The sequence below is a fragment of the Gymnodraco acuticeps genome, unplaced genomic scaffold (genome assembly GCF_902827175.1).
Source record: "Gymnodraco acuticeps unplaced genomic scaffold, fGymAcu1.1, whole genome shotgun sequence".
NCBI classification, from domain to species: domain Eukaryota; kingdom Metazoa; phylum Chordata; class Actinopteri; order Perciformes; family Bathydraconidae; genus Gymnodraco; species Gymnodraco acuticeps.
The window spans coordinates 24,476-48,357 of record NW_022992316.1 but is presented as its reverse complement, the minus strand read 5'-3'; the positions used below and the strand labels follow the sequence as shown (position 1 = coordinate 48,357).

The 23,882-nt window shown below is 40.1% G+C and overlaps 1 protein-coding gene across 1 annotated transcript in view; it reads right to left on the bottom strand.

The window, feature by feature from the left end:
• Window positions 1-1,150: 1,150 nt before the first annotated feature.
• Window positions 1,151-23,882, bottom strand: part of rbm33a (RNA binding motif protein 33a) — a 42,905-nt gene continuing 20,173 nt past the window's right edge. The window contains 9 exon segments of the mRNA XM_034208414.1: window positions 1,151-2,956; window positions 4,658-4,746; window positions 8,952-9,137; window positions 11,536-11,691; window positions 13,405-14,091; window positions 14,691-14,954; window positions 17,164-17,406; window positions 19,770-20,131; window positions 20,579-20,708. Coding sequence (XP_034064305.1) covers window positions 2,908-2,956; window positions 4,658-4,746; window positions 8,952-9,137; window positions 11,536-11,691; window positions 13,405-14,091; window positions 14,691-14,954; window positions 17,164-17,406; window positions 19,770-20,131; window positions 20,579-20,708 — 2,166 coding nt within the window. The 3' untranslated portion in view covers window positions 1,151-2,907.

Here is a 23,882-nt window from a genome sequence, read left to right as displayed (position 1 = left end):
GGTATCAAAGCCGACCACACAGCTCTTTGGATGTGACCTGAAGGAGAAAGGAAAAAGACAAGTTATTTCCAAACACTGCGGATCCCCAAATGGACCTGTTGAGAAGAAGTTAGCGCTTTAACCTATTATCGTGATACTAGCAGCCGAACTGAAGACTTTTAGCATTAAGAAAGACCCATACACATATATGAGCCTTTCTTCGTCAAATATTAAACCACATGATGTGATGTCGGCAAAAAGCTAGTACCATTTTCCTCATGGAGATTACTATAACTAATAGAACATCACGTCTAAAAGATCAAGGTACAAAATGTACGAAACTCTTAAAATAAGGTACAAAAGATTCAATATGAATCTGATCTGTCACTACAAGACGTCAGATGTGTCTTGTATTCGTATACTTATGTATTACTGGCATTGCCGGTACTCTTTTAAACCCACAGGATTTACTATAACACTTAAATACAACCCACAACATGAAAGACATGAAATACACATTGTTAGGGAACACGTAAAACCTCAACTCAAAACAAAAAGGAATAAAACATAGGCAGTTGAGGACAACCGTACAACGCAGAAAATACTCCAGTTTTACAAGAAGAAAATACGTTTAGACACATTTTCTGATTTTACCCAACAGTTCTCATACTCCATGCGTGATGAGGAACCTAGAAAACCTTTACTGGCAAGAATCCAGATGTTTAAAAAGTTGGATATAAGTAGGGAAACCACTAAATGGATGAATTTGAGTCACACATGCAGTCAAGCATAGGTTATGAAGGCTTGAAACCATAATCTGTGATGTCATCCAGATGCACAGTTGATTAACCAATCGAAACGTAATGTTAACCCTCCGAATTATGTATTTAAACATCAGTAATATAAAACGTAGCTACCTTTAGCTGCACATTAGTATGACATCACAGTTCAATGGAAGGGGGGATTTTCTTTTACCTTTGTGGTTATAAAACAACCAATCCATCGCCCCAATTCAGTGGCATCCCCCTTTATACGAGGCAGTATCTCTTGCCATACAAGGTGGATATGTTTAAGGTGAATACCAAGGAACTTACAGAGTAATTAAGGTATAAAATGCAGCTTGAATATGAGCGTAAAAAGGCACCATGGACATCACACACAACCACACGTCTTTGGGCTAAAGTTGAACCGGCTTCACATACCTTCATGTTCACGGTATATTGGCCATGTTTTTATTTTCCCTTAAACTTTTTTTCTTATAAACAGAAATGTGGTCCAGTCATTCTTCATTTTCTTCTTAGAAACAAAACACTAGTAAAATGATTTATGTCTGGACACATCAGAATATCCTTACATGTAAAAACTTGATACAACATAAGTAAAGAATAAAAAAAAAGGGTTTCAACAGGATAAATATTGAGAGAAAGTTCTGGTTTTTGTACATGATGACTACATAGATATAATGGTTGCCCCCTCTGCTTTCTTTGTGAAAATGTACATGAGATTCACTTCTGATCTATATTATAAGGAAATAGTGGTATTTTTTAAAATAACTGCTTTTGTTTGACTATCTTTGAAGCCGAAATAGACAAAGAACAAAGTGGGATAAATTAAAAAAGCTTGACATTATGGAAACTCTTACTGTGACGTGGCATCACTTCCCAAACAAGGGTTCAGAGGAAAATTAAAACGCATTGGAGAAGTGTTACCTACAATTTCTCATGAAGAAATGCATCTTTTGTAAGAGTGCAATATCAAAATGATCAAAGGGTGTCTTGATTGGAATTAGGGGATGCAATGAAAGGGGGCAGGAATTCAATTCACGGGGGAAAGTCATCAGGTTATTTTTCTTCTACAGCTTCGTCTGAAGGCAAACCATCAACGTTTTAATCCAGATCAACCATGCAGCTCCGCGATAAGGCAACAAATCAAAATATAGTCACGCAGATTTAAATGAGTCATATCAGAACAAAGGAGGCCTAATGTATGACCTGGCAAAGGTTTAAAGAAATGAATCCGTACGCTAATTCAATCTGATTTATCAAAATGTGACCAAATGTGCGATTAATTGGAAGTTATCAACGTTGCAAAGTCCAGTCTCTCAAAGCACACTAAATCTAAATACTGCATAATCAGACTAACAACTAAAAAAATACATCCAAAAGGATTTGAAGGAAACTTCCAGGTAACAGCTAAAATATTCAACAACAGAACAGAACAAGGAGAAATGACCGTAACTCGAGATAAACTTAACAATCTGAACTCAAGAAAACACCACAAAATAAACACAAGAAAGCACAACATTTACAAATCCTAAAACCGTTGGAAAGCTTTTTAAGTTTACATCCAAAACCAATTGGTTTTCAAGTCACTGCTTCCACCTTCGTGCCTGTATGCAAGTTCTCCACTAGATGGTGCCATTCACCCAAAAACTGCTTGAAGACTATCTGAGCTTGAGATGTAAAAAAGAAAATGAAGTACAATTAGTGATGAAATACTGCCATCTACAGGCGGGAAGAAGCACCGCAACGTGGAAAGTCATTTTCTGCTCAAAACTACGACAAACAATGAAAAAAACAACTTTCAAAGTGGTCTGCGTGTTTAGTTTTAATACTGAGTCTAACTGAGGAGGGGAGCAACCATTATCCCATGATAAGTTCCACTTAGTGTCCGTGTGGGATGCACAAAACATTCACATCAAAAGCAGGATTATTAAACGGTCCAGTGTCTCTTTTTCGGGTGCCATTTGTACAACAATTCAAGTCAAACAATGGCATGCTCGCGATAGGAACACATAGTCTCTGTCCCAAGTTTATAAGAAGATGAATGAATGATGCTTCTGTGTAGAATCTGAAGAAATAAACGTCGTCCGATGAGATGCTTCCACGTTGTTGGGAGGAATCTTGTAATTGGCTCTTATTGCGCTCCTCATCCATCAATCAGCGACACATCAATGTGGGACAAATCAATCATGTGCCTGTGTGGTTAATGCGATAATAAGGTGTGAGTTTTTAAAGCTACTGACTATAGGCGCTTTCACACCGAGTACTTTGCCGTACTTAGTTCATGAGAACTCTTTAGTTCTGATGAACTAAAGAGCAGATCGCGTTCACACCGGAATAAGTCCCTGAGGGAGGATTAGGCAAATGGAGCCGCTTCGTCTTCTTCTGCTTCGGGTTTACTGGCAGGCCGCAAACCACTTCACGGCGTATACTGCCACCCGAAGTCTCCGGAGTTGAAAGCCGAGTAAATCGCCGACACCTCCTCATCTCCACCGCTCCCATGTTTTCTTTTGTGTTGCCATAAGTTAGTCTCTCTGCGTTGGTGCGCTGGGCTAATGCTAATAATGCTAATGCGAGCAAATAAAATGGCGGCTTCACAAAACTTTTCGGGAGTTTTACGGGGCGTGGTTTGCAATCCACCCAGCCAATCAGAAATGGGAACCTTTTTCTCCCACGAAAGTACCTGCTCTCTCGCAGGGACTGAAACGGGGGAGGAAAGGTTCTCATGAACTAAGTTCTATTCCGGATTCTTTTGGTGTGAACGCACATTTTCGGAACTATATCGGAACTATACTGGGAAAAGTACTCCGGTGTGAAAGCGCCTATTGTTGTGGTGCTTAAAAAATGTACAGAAGCCACATTTAGTGCTGCAGATATTTGAATATACGAGGGACATCTTTCAAAAGTGGATACAAGGCACATTAACTTCTTTGAGGTTCTGGAAAAGCTCGTTAGCCACTCAATAATGGTGGAAATGCTAAGAAATTTCTTTTTTTTCTGCTATAATAACAGTTTTACTTGCACTATAGCAATGATCTTGGTGTCAAATCATACATTTTTGACCGAAGAAACCAAATATAGACGTCAGGAATTACTCAGAAGCTTCTTTTTACCATGTCTAAGTCATAAGTACTGGTGCCTTTTGCTAACTTAGAAGACTAGTATTGTGTGATTTAGTGTCCAAAATGCTTTCTTCAAAATGTTGTGTTTAAAATGACACAAAAAAGCATTGATGAAGTTTTTTTGAATAGTAAATGTGTCAAAAACATATAATTCAACACCAAAAATCCCAGAAATTGGCACATTAAGTTCTTTGAGGTTTTAGAAAAGCCACTCAATAATGGTGGAAATGCTAAGAAATTTCTTTTTTTTGGTATAATAACAGTTTTACTTGGTGTGTATAAATGATCTTGGTGTCAAATCATACATTTTTGACCGTAGAAACCAAATCACAAGCTTCTTTTTACCACGACTAAGCCATAAAACATGCATTGTGGAAGTATTATGGGGTGTAGGAGTGCAATAGTAGAGGAAGTGACATCATGGTGTTCAGTACCTCATTTTGCTAACATAGAAAAATAGTATTTTGTGGTTTAGTGTCCAAAATGCTATCTGATGAGTTTGAAATGACACAAAAAAGCCCTGAAGAAGTGTCTGAATTGTAAATGTGACTTCCCCAGAGTCTAAAACATATAATTCAACACCAAAAATCACAGAAAATGGATAGAGTTGTTAAAATTCTGTGGTAAAATTGTTCTGAAAATGCGCTTGTTTCCACTTTTGAAAGAGTGTCGTTACAGCAGCACTAAATGGCATCATGTAAACAACAAACCACAGTTATCATTTGATTTGTTTTTATATTAAAATGTGATGAAGAAAGGAGGAGTATTGATTACCTGTGGAAGCTCATCTGAAAATTGTTGGCATGCTGGGAGCTGGAAAATGTGGCGACTGCTTTCCTCTGCTGGGGCATCATTTTGAACATCTGCAAATTAAACGGATATGAATATGTTGAATTATTATAGTAGGAACAAAACAGGTGTCACTTGTAATCAGTGGTGGAAAGTACATTAGCTCAAGTACTGTACTTAAAGGTCTCCTATCAGGCTATGTTTAGGCAATAGCATAGATCTCAGATATATAAAATACATGTCTATGAAGTGTTTTGCTCCAAACACCAAACAGATCATTCTAGCCATGCCTCATATCCCTCTATTTCACTTCCTGTTTCTAAAGTGCTGATTTGGGTATAAAGCTTTAAAGAGGAGGGGGCGGAGCTTATGCGGGACCCGGCAGCTACTGTCTAAACTAAATGCTGCCGTGATGAAACGCCATATCATGGATTATCAAGGATTCTCTCTGAAACAGTCTGGAGCTCAAAGGCTTTCTCTCTTGCCGGTTATACCACAAGGTGAGTTCCTTTTTACTTCCTGCTTCTTCACACACATGCTCTCCAGTACAGGTTAGCTCTGAGTGTTAGCGATGCTAATGTAAACACCGACCATATTACGTCCAAAACGGTCGGGCATTGTTTCTGATAGCAACGTTTCTGATTGGGCCGTGGGTCCACATTTCAGATATTACGTCATATCGGACGCAAATCTGGATCAGCTCCGTTGTTCCCCGTTTTTAGAGATGTGGGTACGGAGGAAAAGAGAGAGGGTTTTATCTTCTGACGCTGCGTGAGTTCCCCGACACACCGGGGACACATGGTGATGGAGAGAAGACATCACAAAGTGCATTTTGCATGATAGGTCCCCTTTAAATACAAATGTGAGGTACTTAGACTTCAGTATTTCCATTTGTATGCTGCTTTATACTTAAAATAATGTACTTTTTATTTCACTTAAGTTACTTTAAAGCCTTTTAGATTCATATTTCTACAGATACATTTTGCAGTACCTTTAAACATCTGATGTTGTGATGAAGATTAAATGACAATTCTGCCGGAAAATAACCACGTAACTTCTCAAATGTGAAGATTGGCCGTTTTTTGCTTAAACAAATAAATCCGATTTTAAAAACTGACATTTCTAGAATTACTTTTGTGATTTTTGTTGTTGTTTTCCTCTGTATTTAGATGATGATTTAGTTACTTCTACTATTTTTCTTTTCTCTTGGTGTATTAAGAACAGTGTTCCTGTATAACTGTTTTGAAAGTTGCTACATAAATAAAGTTTAAATGCGTTTTCTCTGCGAGGATTACTTTCACCCTTTATACTTTAAGGTCATTTTAAGTACTGTAACCTAAGTACCATTCTCAATACAGCACTATTACATGTAGTTGAGTATTTTTTTAGGGATGTAACGATACCAAAAACTCACGGTACGATAATATCGCGTTAAAAAGTCCACGGTACGATATTTATCGCGATATTAAATAATAAATCTGATTTGTTCAGCATTTTAGTAGATAGTAGTATTTTAAAGTGTCAACAATATAATAATCAGACCCGGCAATAGAATAAATCAAGTTTCACTTTAGTTTTTCAAGTAACTCAACTCTAACTCACTCACTCAGCGTCATCAAGGTTATCTTTTAGGAATATGAGCATGTCCACATTTCCAGGTAGAAGCTGGGATGTTTGGGCGTTTGTAAAATCCCCTGCTGTGGAAACAACTCTCTCGCTTGGTACTGATGTTGCTGGGACAGAGAGACATGCTTTGGCCATGGGTGACAGCAGTGGGTCAAACTGTGCATCGTCTCTCCACCACTTCAACAACAATACAGTTGTTGCCAAGAAGGTGAGGCTTATTGACAGAGATAAATATACTGTTGGTACTTGTCAATGTCTCTAGGTGTGTACATGTAGCCCTGTAAATACCATGTCCTCTTGTGTTATCTGTTGTTTTATGTTCATGTTGTAACCTACTTGCTGCCATGTTGGACAGGTCTCCCTTGAAAAAGAGATTGATGGGACCATCTGGTTAAATAAAGGTTTAAAAATATATATATATCGCTGTAGATTGTCAGTCTTGTATCTATTTGCCGCAATATCGCGATATATCGTTACATCCCTAGTATTTTTACAAGGTAGTATTAGTACTTCTACGTAAGTCAAGCACTTCTTATAACAATAACAACGTCTAAACCCGATTAAAAGCAGCTAAATTACATTTTCTATTATCCTCGTGCTTTTGCTACTGTCAAAATGTCTTCTGCTCACAACTAGATCTACTTCTTATCCACAAGAGGGAGTGGGGTGATGTAGGGAAATGCATTTATTCACAATCTCTACCTAATCACAACGACAGAGGGCGCCATTAGATCACACTACGAGAAAAAATGCCCCTATGGTGGTACATGTATGTTTTTATCATGACATACGACAATACTTTAACGGTATGTGTACATGTGTAACAACATAAAGAAATATCAAGACACAATACATGGAAAACAAACATTTAATAACAGCAGGATCAGTGAGAGGAAAGAGCCTTCAGCGTGCATTTGATTCTCTGTAAAATGTATTTGGGATATGAATAGTTTATGTAAATAACACAATTTGTGTTCTTTGAACCTGAAAAGGAGTTGATTTTGTTACTTTCATTGCGATTGAATACTGTCTTAACGTAACTTCCTGTTTTATATAGCCATTAGCAGGGAGTTACTGTTCCCAAAGCAACAACCTGACGGAGAGAAAGTACATTACATGTCACTTATCCAAAGCGACTCACGTACTCAATACTGTGGACAATCCCCACAGGAGCAATTTGGGGTGAAGCGTCTCAGGGACACCACGACATGCTGACTGCAGTGGGACTCGAACTTGCTACCCCCCGATTCGAAGTCCAGCGCACTGTCCACTGAGCCACAGCCTCCCACTTGTGTCTTAAGTACAGATATTAACGGAGATATCAACGTTTAAATACGGCGATATCAAAGATAAAGTTTGCATCGCTCTCGGCGTCCCGGCCCAACCACTGGGACACTCTTAAACCCACCTTCCTTTGTCCTACTTGGAAATAAAACTTTACACGACCCTTAAGAGATTCCCTTAATAACATAGGCTACTTATTTTGATTAATTACCTCTGAAACTTACTGTTCTCTTAATAAGAACACATTGAAGTGTTAGCCAGAGGCACAAGGTTCGTGTTAACTGTGATAAACATGTCTTAATTCCTTTATATACTGGATTGCTAACTATTTGAAGTTCACTTGTTTAACGGTATTCTAAAGTAATGCTATGTTCTTGAGTAAAAGTAGAAGTACTCAGGTCTTGTTCTTGAGTAAAAGTAGAAGTACTCTGATTTTGTTCTTGAGTAAAAGTAGAAGTACTCAGATCTTGTTCTTGAGTAAAAGTAGAAGTACTCTGATCTTGTTCTTGAGTAAAAGTAGAAGTACTCTGACCTTGTTCTTGAGTAAAAGTACTCTGATCTTGTATTTGAGTAAAAGTAGAAGTACTCAGATCTTGTTCTTGAGTAAAAGTAGAAGTACTCAGATCTTGTACTTGAGTAAAAGTAGAAGTACTCAGATCTTGTTCTTGAGTAAAAGTAGAAGTACTCAGATCTTGTACTTGAGTAAAAGTAGAAGTACTCTGACCTTGTTCTTGAGTAAAAGTAGAAGTACTCAGATCTTGTTCTTGAGTAAAAGTAGAAGTACTCAGATCTTGTACTTGAGTAAAAGTAGAAGTACTCAGATCTTGTATTTGAGTAAAAGTAGAAGTACTCAGATCTTGTTCTTGAGTAAAAGTAGAAGTACTCAGATCTTGTATTTGAGTAAAAGTAGAAGTACTCAGATCTTGTTCTTGAGTAAAAGTAGAAGTACTCAGATCTTGTTCTTGAGTAAAAGTAGAAGTACTCAGATCTTGTACTTGAGTAAAAGTAGAAGTACTCAGATCTTGTACTTGAGTAAAAGTAGAAGTACTCAGATCTTGTTCTTGAGTAAAAGTAGAAGTACTCAGATCTTGTACTTGAGTAAAAGTAGAAGTACTCAGATCTTGTACTTGAGTAAAAGTAGAAGTACTCAGATCTTGCTCATAAATATTTGTGTGTCTTTGTGTAGCTCTTACGTTGGTTTTCAATAAATGAGAAATCATCAGTCAAGTGTTCGACCATCTTTCGGAGTGATATGCTACAGTCTATATCATAAAACATCAATACTTGGCGTCCGCGTATCGATACAATATCTCGATACTATGCCGTATCGATTATTTCCCCCACCCCTAACGGAAACCCCGGTTCCTACCTCTATGGGGCCGATGGATCTGAGGAGGTTCTGCAGTTGTGCGTCAGTAGTAGAAGAAGAAAGGCCTTCGATGGAAACGGTGCAGCGTTCAGTCTCGGCTGCTTTCGGACTTTGTCTCGTGGACATTGGCCGACCTCGACCAACCGGAGCGACCCCTCGCCCTCGTCCCCGTGCCGAAACGACCACCTACACCCCACGCAAAGTGTGAGAAAAAACGCCCACATTTGGTAAAAAAAGAATAAATGAAATCGGGGAAGGGTGAGGAGGAGAAAGCGGCGGCGGCGGCGGAGGCGGAGATACAGAAGATTTTACAGGCATTCTTTCAGTTATTATGCTCCAAATATCTGGAACAAACTACCAGAAACATGCAGGAAATGATATCACAATATGAAAGATGGGGGTTAATAAGATAAGACTTTATTTATCCCGAAGGAAACAGTTGTGCCAGAGTTACAGAAATACAATAAACACAGCAGCATAATAATAAAATACCTTTTCCCAATCATTTGAGTCCACTTTAAATCGTCCTCTCCATGATGGTATGTTTGTGTTTTTATCGTTCTGTTGCGTTTACCTCTTAGAATATTTAACTAATTGTACGGTGTCCTCGAAAGACGCCTTAAATAAAAGGTATTATTTGTATTATTAAAACTGTACACTGACAGCGCAGTAAAAAGAGCAATTAAATATCTACAGGAAACAATAAGGTCGCATAATTAATGTAAATAACGTAGTGGCAGATACGGGATTGCACGTTATTATAGCTTAATAATAATAATATTGCACATGTTATATTCCACAACCCATGCTAACATATTATTAGTAGTAGACCAAAAAGGTAGATAGATATGTCACTATGTGTACAGATGTCCATTTTCACTTTAACTTATTCCGTACTATAACTTAGATGACCAAATATGTACATATGCTGACAGTTATATTACTCTTATTTTTACTCATCTCCTATTTTATAGTATTTTATTCTTGATTTAAATTATTTTTGATTTTATTAATCTGTGTGAATCTTTGCTGTCCTGAACTGAATTTCCCCTCGGGGATTAATAAAATCTTATATCTATATATATATATTTATTTTGCACATAGTGTTGGTACTGAAGAGTTATTGATACAGAAGCTTTCAGTTATAATGCTCCAAATATCTAACTACTATTACTTTGAATTGCCTTGTGTTGAAAGGGGCTATATAAATAACCTTTCAACCATGTGGAGACGAGCTATACTCCGCACAAAGAACGTTTTAAAAACCGCTGCGTGTTTTCCCTCTCACATGATTGACTTATCATATCTCTACACTGACGTCAAAACACGATGCATGGCATATCTTCATTTGAGCTTGAGAGGTATGTGTTTTCTTCTGCAGAGGAGGAGGAGGAGGAGGAGGAGGGGGAGGGAAAGAGTGAAGTGAAAGGGAATATTTTGTGTGTGTGTTGGGGGCGGGGGAGCGTACGAGCGATGCAAGAGTTGTGCCGACTGCCGTAGCTTTTCAGCGTCACTGAGTTTGGTTTCTGTGACAGGTGATGGGCGTAGAAAGAGGCCGAGGGACCTTATGTTACCCTCACGTGTTACACTGCACTCAAATTGTCAATATACTGCTGCACCTGGCATACTGTCCTGTCTTATTATCACTGCTGCGGCTCCATCGCTATGTGAGGCAGCCGGCGTCAATTACGCCCAAATCTTTCACCGTCACCTCGAATATATATTTCTATTTTCTAGTCTTTTTCAAATGATGTTCAATGTGTTGTTTTAACAGGTCGCTGTGACGGAGAAAAGGTCACAATTTGGGATCAATAAAGTCAGTCTTACATTATGGACGCATGCTCGATGGAAGTCTTCATAAGCTCAAAATATATGTGTTCGCCTTTTAGGTAGCCAACACTCTCTCAATGCACTCGGATGCATCTTAAATCTTAATATCATCCCATCGCTGCCTTTATTTCAGCTGGTTATCACAATGTGAATTTGCCCATATCTTTCACCGTCACCTTGTATATATTTCTCTTTTCAAGTGATGTGCATTGTGTTGTTTCAATAATGTACCAATTTGGGATCAATTAAGTTAATCTTACATTATGGAAGCAAAGCTCAAAATATATCTGTTCGCCTTTTAGGTAGCCAACACTCTCTCAATGCACTCTGATGCATCTTAAACTGTTTCTATTTGCTTTAATATCATCCCATCGCTGTCATTATTTCAAGTTGTAACCACAATGTGAATTTGCACCATCCTTCGTTATATCATCGCACATTTTCAGTCTATTCTTTGCTCATTTCTGTCTATTTTTCTGTCTTTTACTGGTAACGGTTTTTCAACTTTCTGTGACTATTTTACACACACAATTAAAGCTTATGGTGCTTTTATCTATTATATTTTATTGTATATACTTGCACTATTTGATCTGTTTCTCTGTCAGATTTCATCGACAGAACTTCACCGTAGCTGTGTTCGAATGACAATAAAAGCCTTGAGATCTTTAATCTTTTATTTCAGAGCCCCACACTGTTAATATAGATATATTGTCAGTGTTGCACAGGGGATAGCATGCAGCGGTTCCTCACATACCCTGTTCTGCTGTGGGGTGACTCCTCGTCCAGCTGGAGCTGCTACTACTGCTCCTTGTTGCCCCGCCATCGTTACCTTTCTTTGGGTCAGAGGTGATGCCGTCCAGGTGCCTTGTTGTTGTTGTTGAACTGGATTTGCAACACCAACTCCTACACCCTGTAAGATGGAAGAACTTTGAGCCATTTTGCATATGTATCTTATTTATATATTGTATTTTCTCTATGTTGATGGATGTATCGATGAATTATAGCGACATATAGTCACACATATGGTGAAACGCATGATACCCATAATACGCCGTATAGCTTCGAATCTTTTGTTTAAAAGTTTACTATTTTCTCAGTTCCCTTTAATGGACTACGATGGATCATTAATGTGGATGTGGGTTGTTTTTCTGACCGCTCATATCACTCACTCAGCCCCTCAAACACACCAAATCCCAGGCTTCTTCCTATCAATCTGCAGGCATCACAATCATATTCAATCGTTCAGGCGAAGAGGGAAATACAAGGCCATATCTACAAAGTGGCAGCGTTGGATCCCTATCCGACATGCTGCGAGGAATAAAGATCCACCCAACAAGGTGATGGTCTCATTATCAAATAAAGTCACAGCTTCGAGTGTGTTGACAGAGCGGGGGAAGAGGAGGAATTGAAGGTCGTCTCTTGTTCATCCCGCGACTCTGCAGAGATGTGACAGATCAATACAGAGGGAGAAAGGAGGCGATATCTCTGACCTGTCCCCAGTTGAGAGTAAATGGATTAATCCCTCCTATAGAAATCACAGCTCCTGATTGCACCCATCAAATGCTAAGCTGCATTACACTGGGACGACAGCAGCTCGATGTGTACCCCACCCCCCCCAAATTCCCACAGCTTTTGTGTCTCCTTGCGCTGCTTTGTATTATCCCTGATGAAAATATAATTTGCCTCTTATCTGCGCGCCTAAGCCATACAAATCCAAATCCTCAAAAGTGGCAACTTTCTTACGCAGGTATTATGTCTCCGGCGTTCAAGCAAGAAAGATTAATTACAAGGGTTTTTGGATTGGCATCCTTTTGTGGGTTTGCCTCGCACCTGAGAGATGGGGCTGATGGGGAACCGAGGGATGACAAAGTGGAAAGGAAGGAGCAAGTAAAAAAGGGGAGAGGAGACGAGATAACATTGTCAAGCGCTGGCTGATGACAGCTGAACAATGTGGAAGAGGGAGCATCAAGACAAGTCTCTACATTTTCACATCCCTCTCTACCTTTCCCTCCATGATGCGCTACATCAGATAGCTGTGCACAGGTTTCCATTACCACACTGACACCCAGTTATCTTCATCTGCAGCCAGAGTGAGATTCTTTCTCTTTTAGCAGCTTGATCCTCTGGGATGGGAGTCGGAAAAGCGGCTTATTTTCAAAAATACTATCCCGTCTCATCGTCGGTGACAAGTGTTAAACATGCATGCCTTTGTGCTTTTTCAATAACGATGAATGTGTAATTAAGGCCACAGCAGTAACTTATCGAGGCAGTGAGAGATATATCCGGACTTGTTGGTGTTACTGTCTCTATATCTTTCAAAGTGCTGCCCTTAAAGAAGGATATCAACCTTTAAAAGCAGTGACGAGCTGTCCCTAACTCTGTAGATAAATGTCATTCTGCCCCTTTTAATGCCTACAGCCTTTCCTGTGATCTTAAGGCAAGATGTGCGTGAAAGCATCGTGTCTTTACAGATCCATTTTACCAAAATGACACATCACATCAGCCTGTCATTCCCATAGGTTAGACATCTTTTAGATTACAAAATAGACAGTGTGGCGGCAATCAGTCGTTTTCCCTCGTGGGGCGAAATCTGAAGGTGACGGATACAAAATGAAATGCTCACCGCTCCTGAAAGTTTGACGACTCTGACTTTTTGTGGCACCTGCTGGTCATCGACGCTTTTGGTCCGCTGCATTACGGTTCTTTTCGCGCCCGCTTGAGGAGGCCCCGGAGTCTGAATTTGAGGAGTTACCGGGATGTTCTTCTGAGGAAGCGTCTGTATCTGAGCTCCAGGTCTGATCTGAACACAGTTCCTTCGCTGTTGGGGGTTTGGTTGAGTCCATTGCTGATCTGGAACATGCACTTGGGGGGTTTGTTGTTGTTGTTGTTGTTGGATGTTTCCTTTCACCATCTGAAGGCGTGCTTTCACATTAGGTCGTGGCGTGAGAATCTGAGGATTGCCGTTTGGAGGAATGACTTGAATGGGATTCTTAAAAGTCTGATTTAAAGGTTGTGGGGCTCTCTGAGGCAACTGTCTCTGCGGCTGCTGTGGTGGTGGTGGTTGTCTTTGTTGTTGTTGTGGTTGTGGTTGTTGTTGCTGTACAAGTTGTGGCATTTGCTGGTTTTGTTGTGCAGGTTGAATCTGTGGTGTCGGAGTCTGAGAACTGATCCTTTCGAGCAACTCCTTCTTTCTGACGCCGGCTTGCATTTGTCGTCTCATTTCCTTCGTTTTCAGAATTTCTTCTCGCAAACGCTTCTGTTCCTCGATCTTCAAACGGTACTGCCGGGTTTCCTCGTCTTCGTTGGGATCCTGTGGAACAAAAAACAGCTGGGAATCACGGTGTGCTTTTTATTCAACACTAAAGATGTAATCACAGGCAAAACCCAAGAGAAGAAATGCAATAGTATTGATCTGGCCGGGTTCAATTGATTGAGACCGCTGTCATTATCGCCCTTATGATTGGGCTTTGAATAAAAGGAGCTCTTCCCTGCATACTGATTGGTTCGTGGTTCTTGTCAATTCTCGGACACTGGGAATTCAGAAGGAAACTCAAAATGATGATTGAAAACTGATAATGTCTGCACAACCCCCTACTAAAATATAACACACTGCAGTTTGTCGTATATCATATATTCATTTCACTACGTTTTTTGTTTCTTTTGTATATTTATATTTGGTGTAAATACTCTTTTTCTTATGTTAAATCTTTATTTTTTTATTATTTTCTTTCTATAATCGTTGAATTTTTGACCTCCTACAACTTACTTCCTTATGTTGTTTCATTTTGGCTCCATCACACACCAAAGCAAGACCCTTTTACGAGTAAACGCACCTTGCAATAAACTTGATTCTGATTTTCTGAAATATATATTTTTGGTTTCCTTGATTTTGTTTTACAAGAAACTGACCAGTGGTGTTCTTGGGATTTCCTTTCGAACCACCGTCCTTCCTCCGGGTGGCTGTGACTGCATCTTGGAAACGACCTGTCCTCTTCCTCTTCCTCCGTCGGGCATCGGTTGCCCTGGACGCACACCCGGTATTGCCTTGGCAACAGGCCGAATGTTGGCGGCGGGGCGGGCGTTGTTCATGTTCATGTTCGTGTTGGCAGGCGCGACAGGAAGCTCCCGCAGGTTGCTGTTGCGATGCTGCATTTGCTTAGACATGGGTGTGTTCTGGAGAGAAAATAAAATACATATTGTATATATATACACACCTGAACATCAGCAGGAGAGGACTCTTTAAAGTAGAGACACTACATACTGATATACACCTGAACATCATCAGGAGAGGACTCTTTAAAGTATAGACACTACATACTGATATACACCTGAACATCAGCAGGAGAGGACTCTTTAAAGTAGAGACACTACATACTGATATACACCTGAACATCAGCAGGAGAGGACTCTTTAAAGTAGAGACACTACATACTGATATACACCTGAACATCAGCAGGAGAGGACTCTTTAAAGTAGAGACACTACATACTGATATATACACTGAACATCAGCAGGAGAGGACTCTTTAAAGTAGAGACACTACATACTGATATACACCTGAACATCAGCAGGAGAGACTCTTTAAAGTAGAGACACTACATACTGATATACACCTGAACATCAGCAGGAGAGGACTCTTTAAAGTAGAGACGCTACATACTGATATACACCTGAACATCAGCAGGAGAGGACTCTTTAAAGTAGAGACACTACATACTGATATACACCTGAACATCAGCAGGAGAGGACTCTTTAAAGTAGAGACACTACATACTGATATACACCTGAACATCAGCAGGAGAGGACTCTTTAAAGTAGAGACACTACATACTGATATACACCTGAACATCAGCAGGAGAGGACTCTTTAAAGTAGAGACACTACATACTGATATACACACCTGAACATCAGCAGGAGAGGACTCTTTAAAGTAGAGACACTACATACTGATATACACCTGAACATCAGCAGGAGAGGACTCTTTAAAGTAGAGACACTACATACTGATATACACCTGAACATCAGCAGGAGAGGACTCTTTAAAGTAGAGACACTACATACTGATATACACCTGAACATCAGCAGGAGAGGACTCTTTAAAGTAGAGACACTACATACTGATATACACCTGAACATCAGCAGGAGAGGACTCTTTAAAGTAGAGACACTACATACTGATATACACCTGAACATCAGCAGGAGAGGACTCTTTAAAGTAGAGACACTACATACTGATATACACCTGAACATCAGCAGGAGAGGACTCTTTAAAGTAGAGACAATACATACTGATATACACCTGAACATCAGCAGGAGAGGACTCTTTAAAGTAGAGACACTACATACTGATATACACCTGAACATCAGCAGGAGAGGACTCTTTAAAGTAGAGACACTACATACTGATATACACCTGAACATCAGCAGGAGAGGACTCTTTAAAGTAGAGACACTACATACTGATATACACCTGAACATCAGCAGGAGAGGACTCTTTAAAGTAGAGACACTACATACTGATATACACCTGAACATCAGCAGGAGAGGACTCTTTAAAGTAGAGACACTACATACTGATATACACCTGAACATCAGCAGGAGAGGACTCTTTAAAAGTAGATACACGACATACTGATATACACCTGAACATCAGCAGGAGAGGACTCTTTAAGTAGAGACACTACATACTGATATACACCTGAACATCAGCAGGAGAGGACTCTTTAAAGTAGAGACACTACATACTGATATACACCTGAACATCAGCAGGAGAGGACTCTTTAAAGTAGAGACACTACATACTGATACACACCTGAACATCAGCAGGAGAGGACTCTTTAAAGTAGAGACACTACATACTGATATACACCTGAACATCAGCAGGAGAGGACTCTTTAAAGTAGATACACTACATACTGATATACACCTGAACATCAGCAGGAGAGGACTCTTTAAAGTAGAGACACTACATACTGATATACACCTGAACATCAGCAGGAGAGGACTCTTTAAAGTAGAGACACTACATACTGATATACACCTGAACATCAGCAGGAGAGGACTCTTTAAAGTAGAGACACTACATACTGATATACACCTGAACATCAACAGGAGAGGACTCTTTAAAGTAGAGACACTACATACTGATATACACCTGAACATCAGCAGGAGAGGACTCTTTAAAGTAGAGACACTACATACTGATATACACCTGAACATCAGCAGGAGAGGACTCTTTAAAGTAGAGACACTACATACTGATATACACCTGAACATCAGCAGGAGAGGACTCTTTAAAGTAGAGACACTACATACTGTTCGCAGAATGACCCAATTCTTTCTGCGGTTTCTTCACAATTGATGTAACGTATTAATTTCTCACCATCCTCTGCCTGTTGGACATGTTTCTCTGTTGGGGGTTTTGAGGGCGGGGACTCATCTGTCGGGGGCCTCCATGCACCTGCTGTTGGTGGAAAGGATTCTGGCCGTGGTGCATCATGGGACGCGGCTCATTGACATTTGGATGTTGATGCTGATGATGAGGTAAGTCCTGCCTGTGATGCAGCTGCTGGTGCAGGTGCATGGGCTGATGGGGAAGCTGGGAAACGGGAGGTCCCATTAAGCCCTGGAATCACAGAGAAAGACGACAAATCATATTATTTTTTCAAGCAATAATACCTGAAAAAAAACAATTAACTAAGGATGACAAAAGAGGATAGAATGATTGATTTAAATATATATAAATTACAGGGAGTAGTAAACATTTGCAATAAGGGAACAGTATACAGGAGAAGGATTTCATTGCCATTGTCGTCACCGTAGCTTTGTGCATATGACAATAAAACCGTTGAATCTACATCGAAACCCTCCCCTTTAATTTACGTGCATCTTCACGAACTTTATACAATAACAGAAGGGATGTTTTCGTAATAATACCTAGGGATGGGTATCGTTAAGGTTTTAACGGTACTACAACTTTTATCGATACCGCTTATCGGTCCGGTCTTTTAACGGTTCTTTTGGAGAAAAAATGGCAAAACTAATTGTGAACAAAACTAAAATTGCTTTTTATTTAAATTAAATAAATAATATTTCACATCAAAAGAAACAACAGTGTTTTAACAAATCGTATTAAATAATCTGAAGACAGAACTGTAAACAATAGCTGAAACTTTAACAGACTAAATAACTCAGTTTCCTCTAATCATTAACACATGTTTGTATCACTGAGTTAACTCCGTGTGTTGCTGCTAGCATACAGAACACCTGACGTGGAAACGTTACTCGTGGACAGGGCTACAGAGCTGCTAGAAAGACAGTGGAACCCGGTGCATTCCTCCGTCTGGGTGTGGAGCGCTTTTGATACATGTTTAGACAAATTGCTCGTGTTGCCGCCCTTACATGCTGAACTCTTATTGCACTTTAGGTAACGAGCATCGAGACGGGTAAAGTTTAACCACCTCGGAGCGCGTTCTCTCTGCCATCTCCTCCGTGTGTGTGTGTGTGTGTGTGTTGCTGCATGTAGCAGCTGCGTGTGTGTAAACTGCCCCGCCCCCTCGCACACAGACGGGAGAGAGAGATCTCTCGTCTGGATTGGAAAAATCGAAAATACTAAAAATAATCATAGTCGCATTTTGCAGTCTTTTTGCGTGTTAGAAACCGAGTTGGCGACACTAAACCTCCAATATAATGTGTGTGTAGCGATAATACAGATGACAAATGTTTTAGATATCTCCAGTACCGATAATGTTGGAGCTTAACGGTACCACAGTCTTTAATAATTCAGCCCCGGGGCTCGGTACCCATCCCTAATAATACCACTACTATTTAGAAATATTTATGGCTATTTTACTTGCATCCTTTGGTTACTATAACCCTTTATGAAAACACAGTTCAATCCATCCATCTATCCATCTATCCATCTATCTATCTATCCATCTCTCCATCCATCCATCCATCCATCCATCCATCCATCTATCCATCTATCCATCTATCTATCTATCCATCTCTCCATCCATCCATCCATCCATCCATCCATCCATCCATCCATCCATCTCTCCATCTATCTCTCCATCTCTCCATCCATCCATCCATCCATCCATCTATCCATCCATCTCTCCATCTCTCCATCCATCCATCCATCCATCTATCCATCCATCTATCCATCTATCCATCCATCCATCCATCCATCCATCTATCCATCTCTCCATCCATCCATCTCTCCATCCATCCATCCATCCATCTCTCCATCCATCCATCCATCCATCCATCTCTCCATCCATCCATCCATCTTATACAATGTTAACGAACTTTAAACAATAACAGAAGTTTGTAATAATACCTCTTTTATCATCAGTAATCTCTAAATTGAATCGGACAGCTCCTGCATATAATTAACCTCCATGTGATTCACTCACTAGAGGGAGCTCTTGTCTACGTCTCGTGACAAAAAGCTGGTGCCAAACAAACTGAGAATGAGTCTGTTTTTCCTTAACGCTTCAATAGCAGTGAATATAATAACTTGTCTAGTTTATTCATGTGTACAGTACTCCAGTCATCGCTCTGGCTACAGAAATATTAATAATCTAGACTAAAGCACACAAATCATTCATTCATGGCACACAAAGCATGTTGTCATACGTAAGGGAGGATGCTTTAAAAACCACCATACTTTGGTTTAAACTCCTTATTTCAAAGGTTCAAAGTGCTTCATTGTCATATGTTAACCTTACATTTCTGCCTCATGTTGTTATTGTATTCATGTTTCTGTGGTCTTCATTTTAACTGTTCTTTCTTGTGAAAGGTGCTATACTAAATAAACGTATTATTATTTATTATTATTATATGCACAGTGGCTATAGGGTAGATATGCAATGATAAAGAAAATATATGGTTGAAATAAGACGGTATTTAGCAAGAAAACTGGGAGAAACGGCATCAAATTGTCGCACAACACACAAACATATATTAGCTACAGGAATCACTTACTCTCAGTCGTACCTGCATCCCAAACTGGACGTCAGGAGGTGGGAAAAGGCTCCCCTGCTGGCCAAACGGCTGCCGAGGGCCCATGAAGGGTCTCGGCTGATTTGGGGGTCCTTGTTGGTTCATTCCTACCATCCCCTGGTGCCCCTGGTGGGGAGGGAGGTTGGGTCTGGGCGGTTCTCTGGGGAAAAGACCTAGGCCCGGCTGGTTGAACGTGGGTCCTGGTGGGCCGAAACCCATGTGACCCTGAATCTGCTGCTGCTGCTGCTGCTGCTGGTGGAGGCTGTGGTTGCTGTTCATCAGAGAGTTTGGGCCCTGGTGATCAAACATGTGCTGCCCTGGAAACCGTGTGGACTCTGCACGATCTGTGGAGGAAGAGCGAAGAAATGCACCAAGGAAAGACGTCAAAAAAAGCCCATTTTGATACGCAACACCAGCTGGAGAAAGGTAAACAATGTTTGTAAAACTGCATTAAAACAGTGAAAAATATCTAACATAAAGATTTTTAATGCAGTTTCAAAAGGCTCATTCAGATGACGTTAGTTTTTGTGCATTGTGAGCCAATATCAGCATCTACAGACAACTCCATCAAGGTAAACAAAGCTGGGGTGTTTGTAAAACTGCATTAACACAGTGGGAAAACAAATATTTAATGCAGTTCCAAAAGGCTCATTCAGATGTATATATACACACATGCATTTAACATGAGCGCAGCTGATAGAGCAGGAAGCTAGCAGCGTACCCTGTAGGTATACCGCCAGAGGTTATGTTGAATTGGATTAAATATGCCAAGAGAGCTTTGGAAGACTCACCGCCCATAAAGAGAGGCTCTCTGTCTTGGGGGCCTTGCGATGGCTGGCTCCTGAAGGGCTCCATGTGATGAAGGGGCCTCTGAGATTGGCCAAAATTGCCTGACATGTGCTGCTGGAAGTCTCCGGGACCCTGGGAAAACACAGAACTCATGAATTATAGGGCCAGGCAGGGAACTCAATAATCACAAACAAATTCAACTAATGAAAAATGGGACTTTGTTGCGTGTAATTGAAAGGATGGGGTCATTAAAAAAGACACAGAATGTAGAGTTGCAAACATCAATATGCATGGCAATATTAAGGAAAAACACGCTGGCCTGAATTTGTGAGCAAACCTGCATTAACACCAGAACCGCCAGAGGTCGCTGTACCTAACACCGCCAACGGGTCAAATTGACCAGCTAAGGTACAATGTTCTTTATTGATCATACAGAACAGTGAGTTTTGATCGCACAGGGATGAGACTTATACCCATAGAATCTGTGGACTCTCAGCTTTTGTGCAGATAGCTTGAAGTATAAAATATCGCTACCAGTGCTGATTTAAACGCTTGGTGTTAGACTTGTGTTTTGGTACAAATCTCTCTATCTATAACTACCTACCTACCTACCTATCTATCCATCCATCTATATATCTATCTATCTCTCAATCCATCTCTATCTATAACTACCTACCTACCTACCTATCTATCCATCCATCTATATATCTATCTATCTCTCAATCCATCTCTATCTATAAGGAACCGCAGTCGACAAAAGGCGTTGCTATAGCAACACGTCATGTTTACGCTGCATTTTCTGAGGTAAATATTACCCCGCGGGGCGCTGATTTTTTTCAATCTGACTTCATATAGACACTTTTTAACAACAGAGGGTGCTACATAACGCCCTTTCAGGAAGAGTCACGGACTGGGAGACCGTAATATTTGTATTGAAAAGAAGTTACATACAATCAAAAAACAGCTGCGGGTAAAATTGACCCGTTGGCGGTTCTAGTTGCGACTCGAGGCTTTGTTGATAAACCTTCTCAACGGGTATTTCAGGACTTTTGTTTCAGGACTTTATACGATCCACAGCTTTCTCTACTCACTGCATTACTACCTTCCCGAGGGGAAACTAGATAACAACACTTTAATCCCTCCTTGGAATTCGAACCCCCCTCCTAACTTTCTCCTTTATTCCGTTAAACATCCATCTGTGTTGAAAAATTAACCTGCTATTCAACACGTGGCACTTCCACAAATGGGCTGCTTCGCCTCCTCCAAGCCCATTGTAAATTACTTAAGATGCTATCAAGGCTTAATCCATCTTTATTCCAGGTATTTAGGTGTTAGAAAAAAAAGCTAGAAGGTCCCAAAAACTTGCTTAACAGAAAGTTAATCAAAGAGGCTTACAGAGACACAATGAGGGCACAATCATAGCGCTTCTAAAAAAGGGTCAGACAGGCAGGTTTGCACAATGGAGACTCTGGTGTCCATGTAATAAATCTCCAATCAAATCGCTCATCCTCTCGCTTTTCTATCCTTGATAAACAGACTGCGGGCTGCTCAATATGCAACGGATGCTCAGCAGGGAGGGGATATCCAAGACAAGCATAATGGAGAGGGGCCGAATGTCAAAGTGTTAAATAAAGAATGGAAATCTGAGTTTAAATGGAGCTTGTGTTTCTAGGTTTCATGCCTTGTATGTAAAGTCTAAGCTTTGCAACGTATTGAGATATGGTAAGCAGCTCTGACTGCTACCAATTAACCGAGGATGACAATATACGCAACAAGGAGAACACGATAAGGGTTTATAACAAATATATATGGTTAAACTGATCACCTAATACATACTATAAGCATGTGTAATATCATTGTTTTCTGGATGTAATGCCGTTTAAAATAGAGATATGGAGCTCTGACTGCTACCAATTAACCAAGGATGACTTTAAAATGTCAATATAAGTAACAAGGAGGCCATAATAAGGGAACAAATATATAAATTAAAAGGTTAATACTATAAATGAACCCCTAGTGACAACATTTAAACATACTATGGTTGGTGGCTTCTTAAAATCATTATTTTTGTGGTAAAACTGAACAAATATTCTGTGTTTTCAGGATTTAATGCCGTCTAAAAGAGAGAAATTGAGCTTTGACTGCTACCTTTTAACTAGGAATGACAAAGAGGATAGAATAAATGATTTAAATATATGTATAAACACATTTAAAGCTTCAACTACTACAAATCAAAGCCTTTACCATTTCCATATAGTATAAATTGTGGCATCTATATTTCCCGGTCAAACTGAATGTCATTATGCGAAAAGATGAAATATTCTAATACCTTTAATTGGTGCCGAGATTAATATTTCAAACCACCAGGAAAAATGTAATGCATTAATATTAGAAGCTATGACCCCCCCCCCCCCTCTTTTAACAATTAAATGTGATGGGATGATAATGTATGATAATCACGAGTAATCAGGTGCCCACTGGTAAATGGAGAGTTAATGTCACCTGCATTTCAAATTGTGTCCTTGGCAGCAACGGCCTAAACAGCTGGGGAATACGACACTATGCTTTTCATCAAAATAATATAAAAACCCACCGTCTACCGTCTGATAAGAGGGCTCTCACTCTATCAATATCTACCACAATCACACAGGAAATTTGGAAAGGAGGTAAATAAAAATACAGTTTTCCGTCCAAAGATGTGGCTCATTTGGCAACTGGTTGTAAATCCACATGCAATTGGACGCAGCTATTTTCCAAAGCTTCATTTGCATAAATCCATATAAAATGCACTTTCCAGGGATATGTCAGTCAGGAGCAGCGGCACCTGATGCCTGGGCTTCATTAACTAGAAGGACGAAGTAACTTAAGGCCCTTTGGCAGACTCCAACCAATACAGTAATTACTTTAAAAAGGCATTTCCGTCATCCCTTGGCTCTGTGCGAGTGAAATAAAGCACCCTTTCTTACAAAATCACTGACTTAACATCTGACGTGAAATCCAGCTTTCAGAATATATGGTGCAAGAAAAAAGGCTCCATTACACCACCAGTGTGTTTGATTAATTCAAATACCGTTCACAGCAAAAAAGGTCTCCGTGCCTTTGGGACAGAAACTTGGTGAAAAGTGCATTTTAACTGGCAGGATATCCTAGTTTCACAATTCCATTATCTGCCAAGCTGGCTGCTCTTAAGCTGCATTTCATCCCATGAAGAGTTGCAAACTGCAGAAACCCCCGACCTACTAAAAAGTCCACCGCTTAAAGCCGCTATCACGCACTTCCAGTTGTGCCGTATCAGTGTTTACAGAT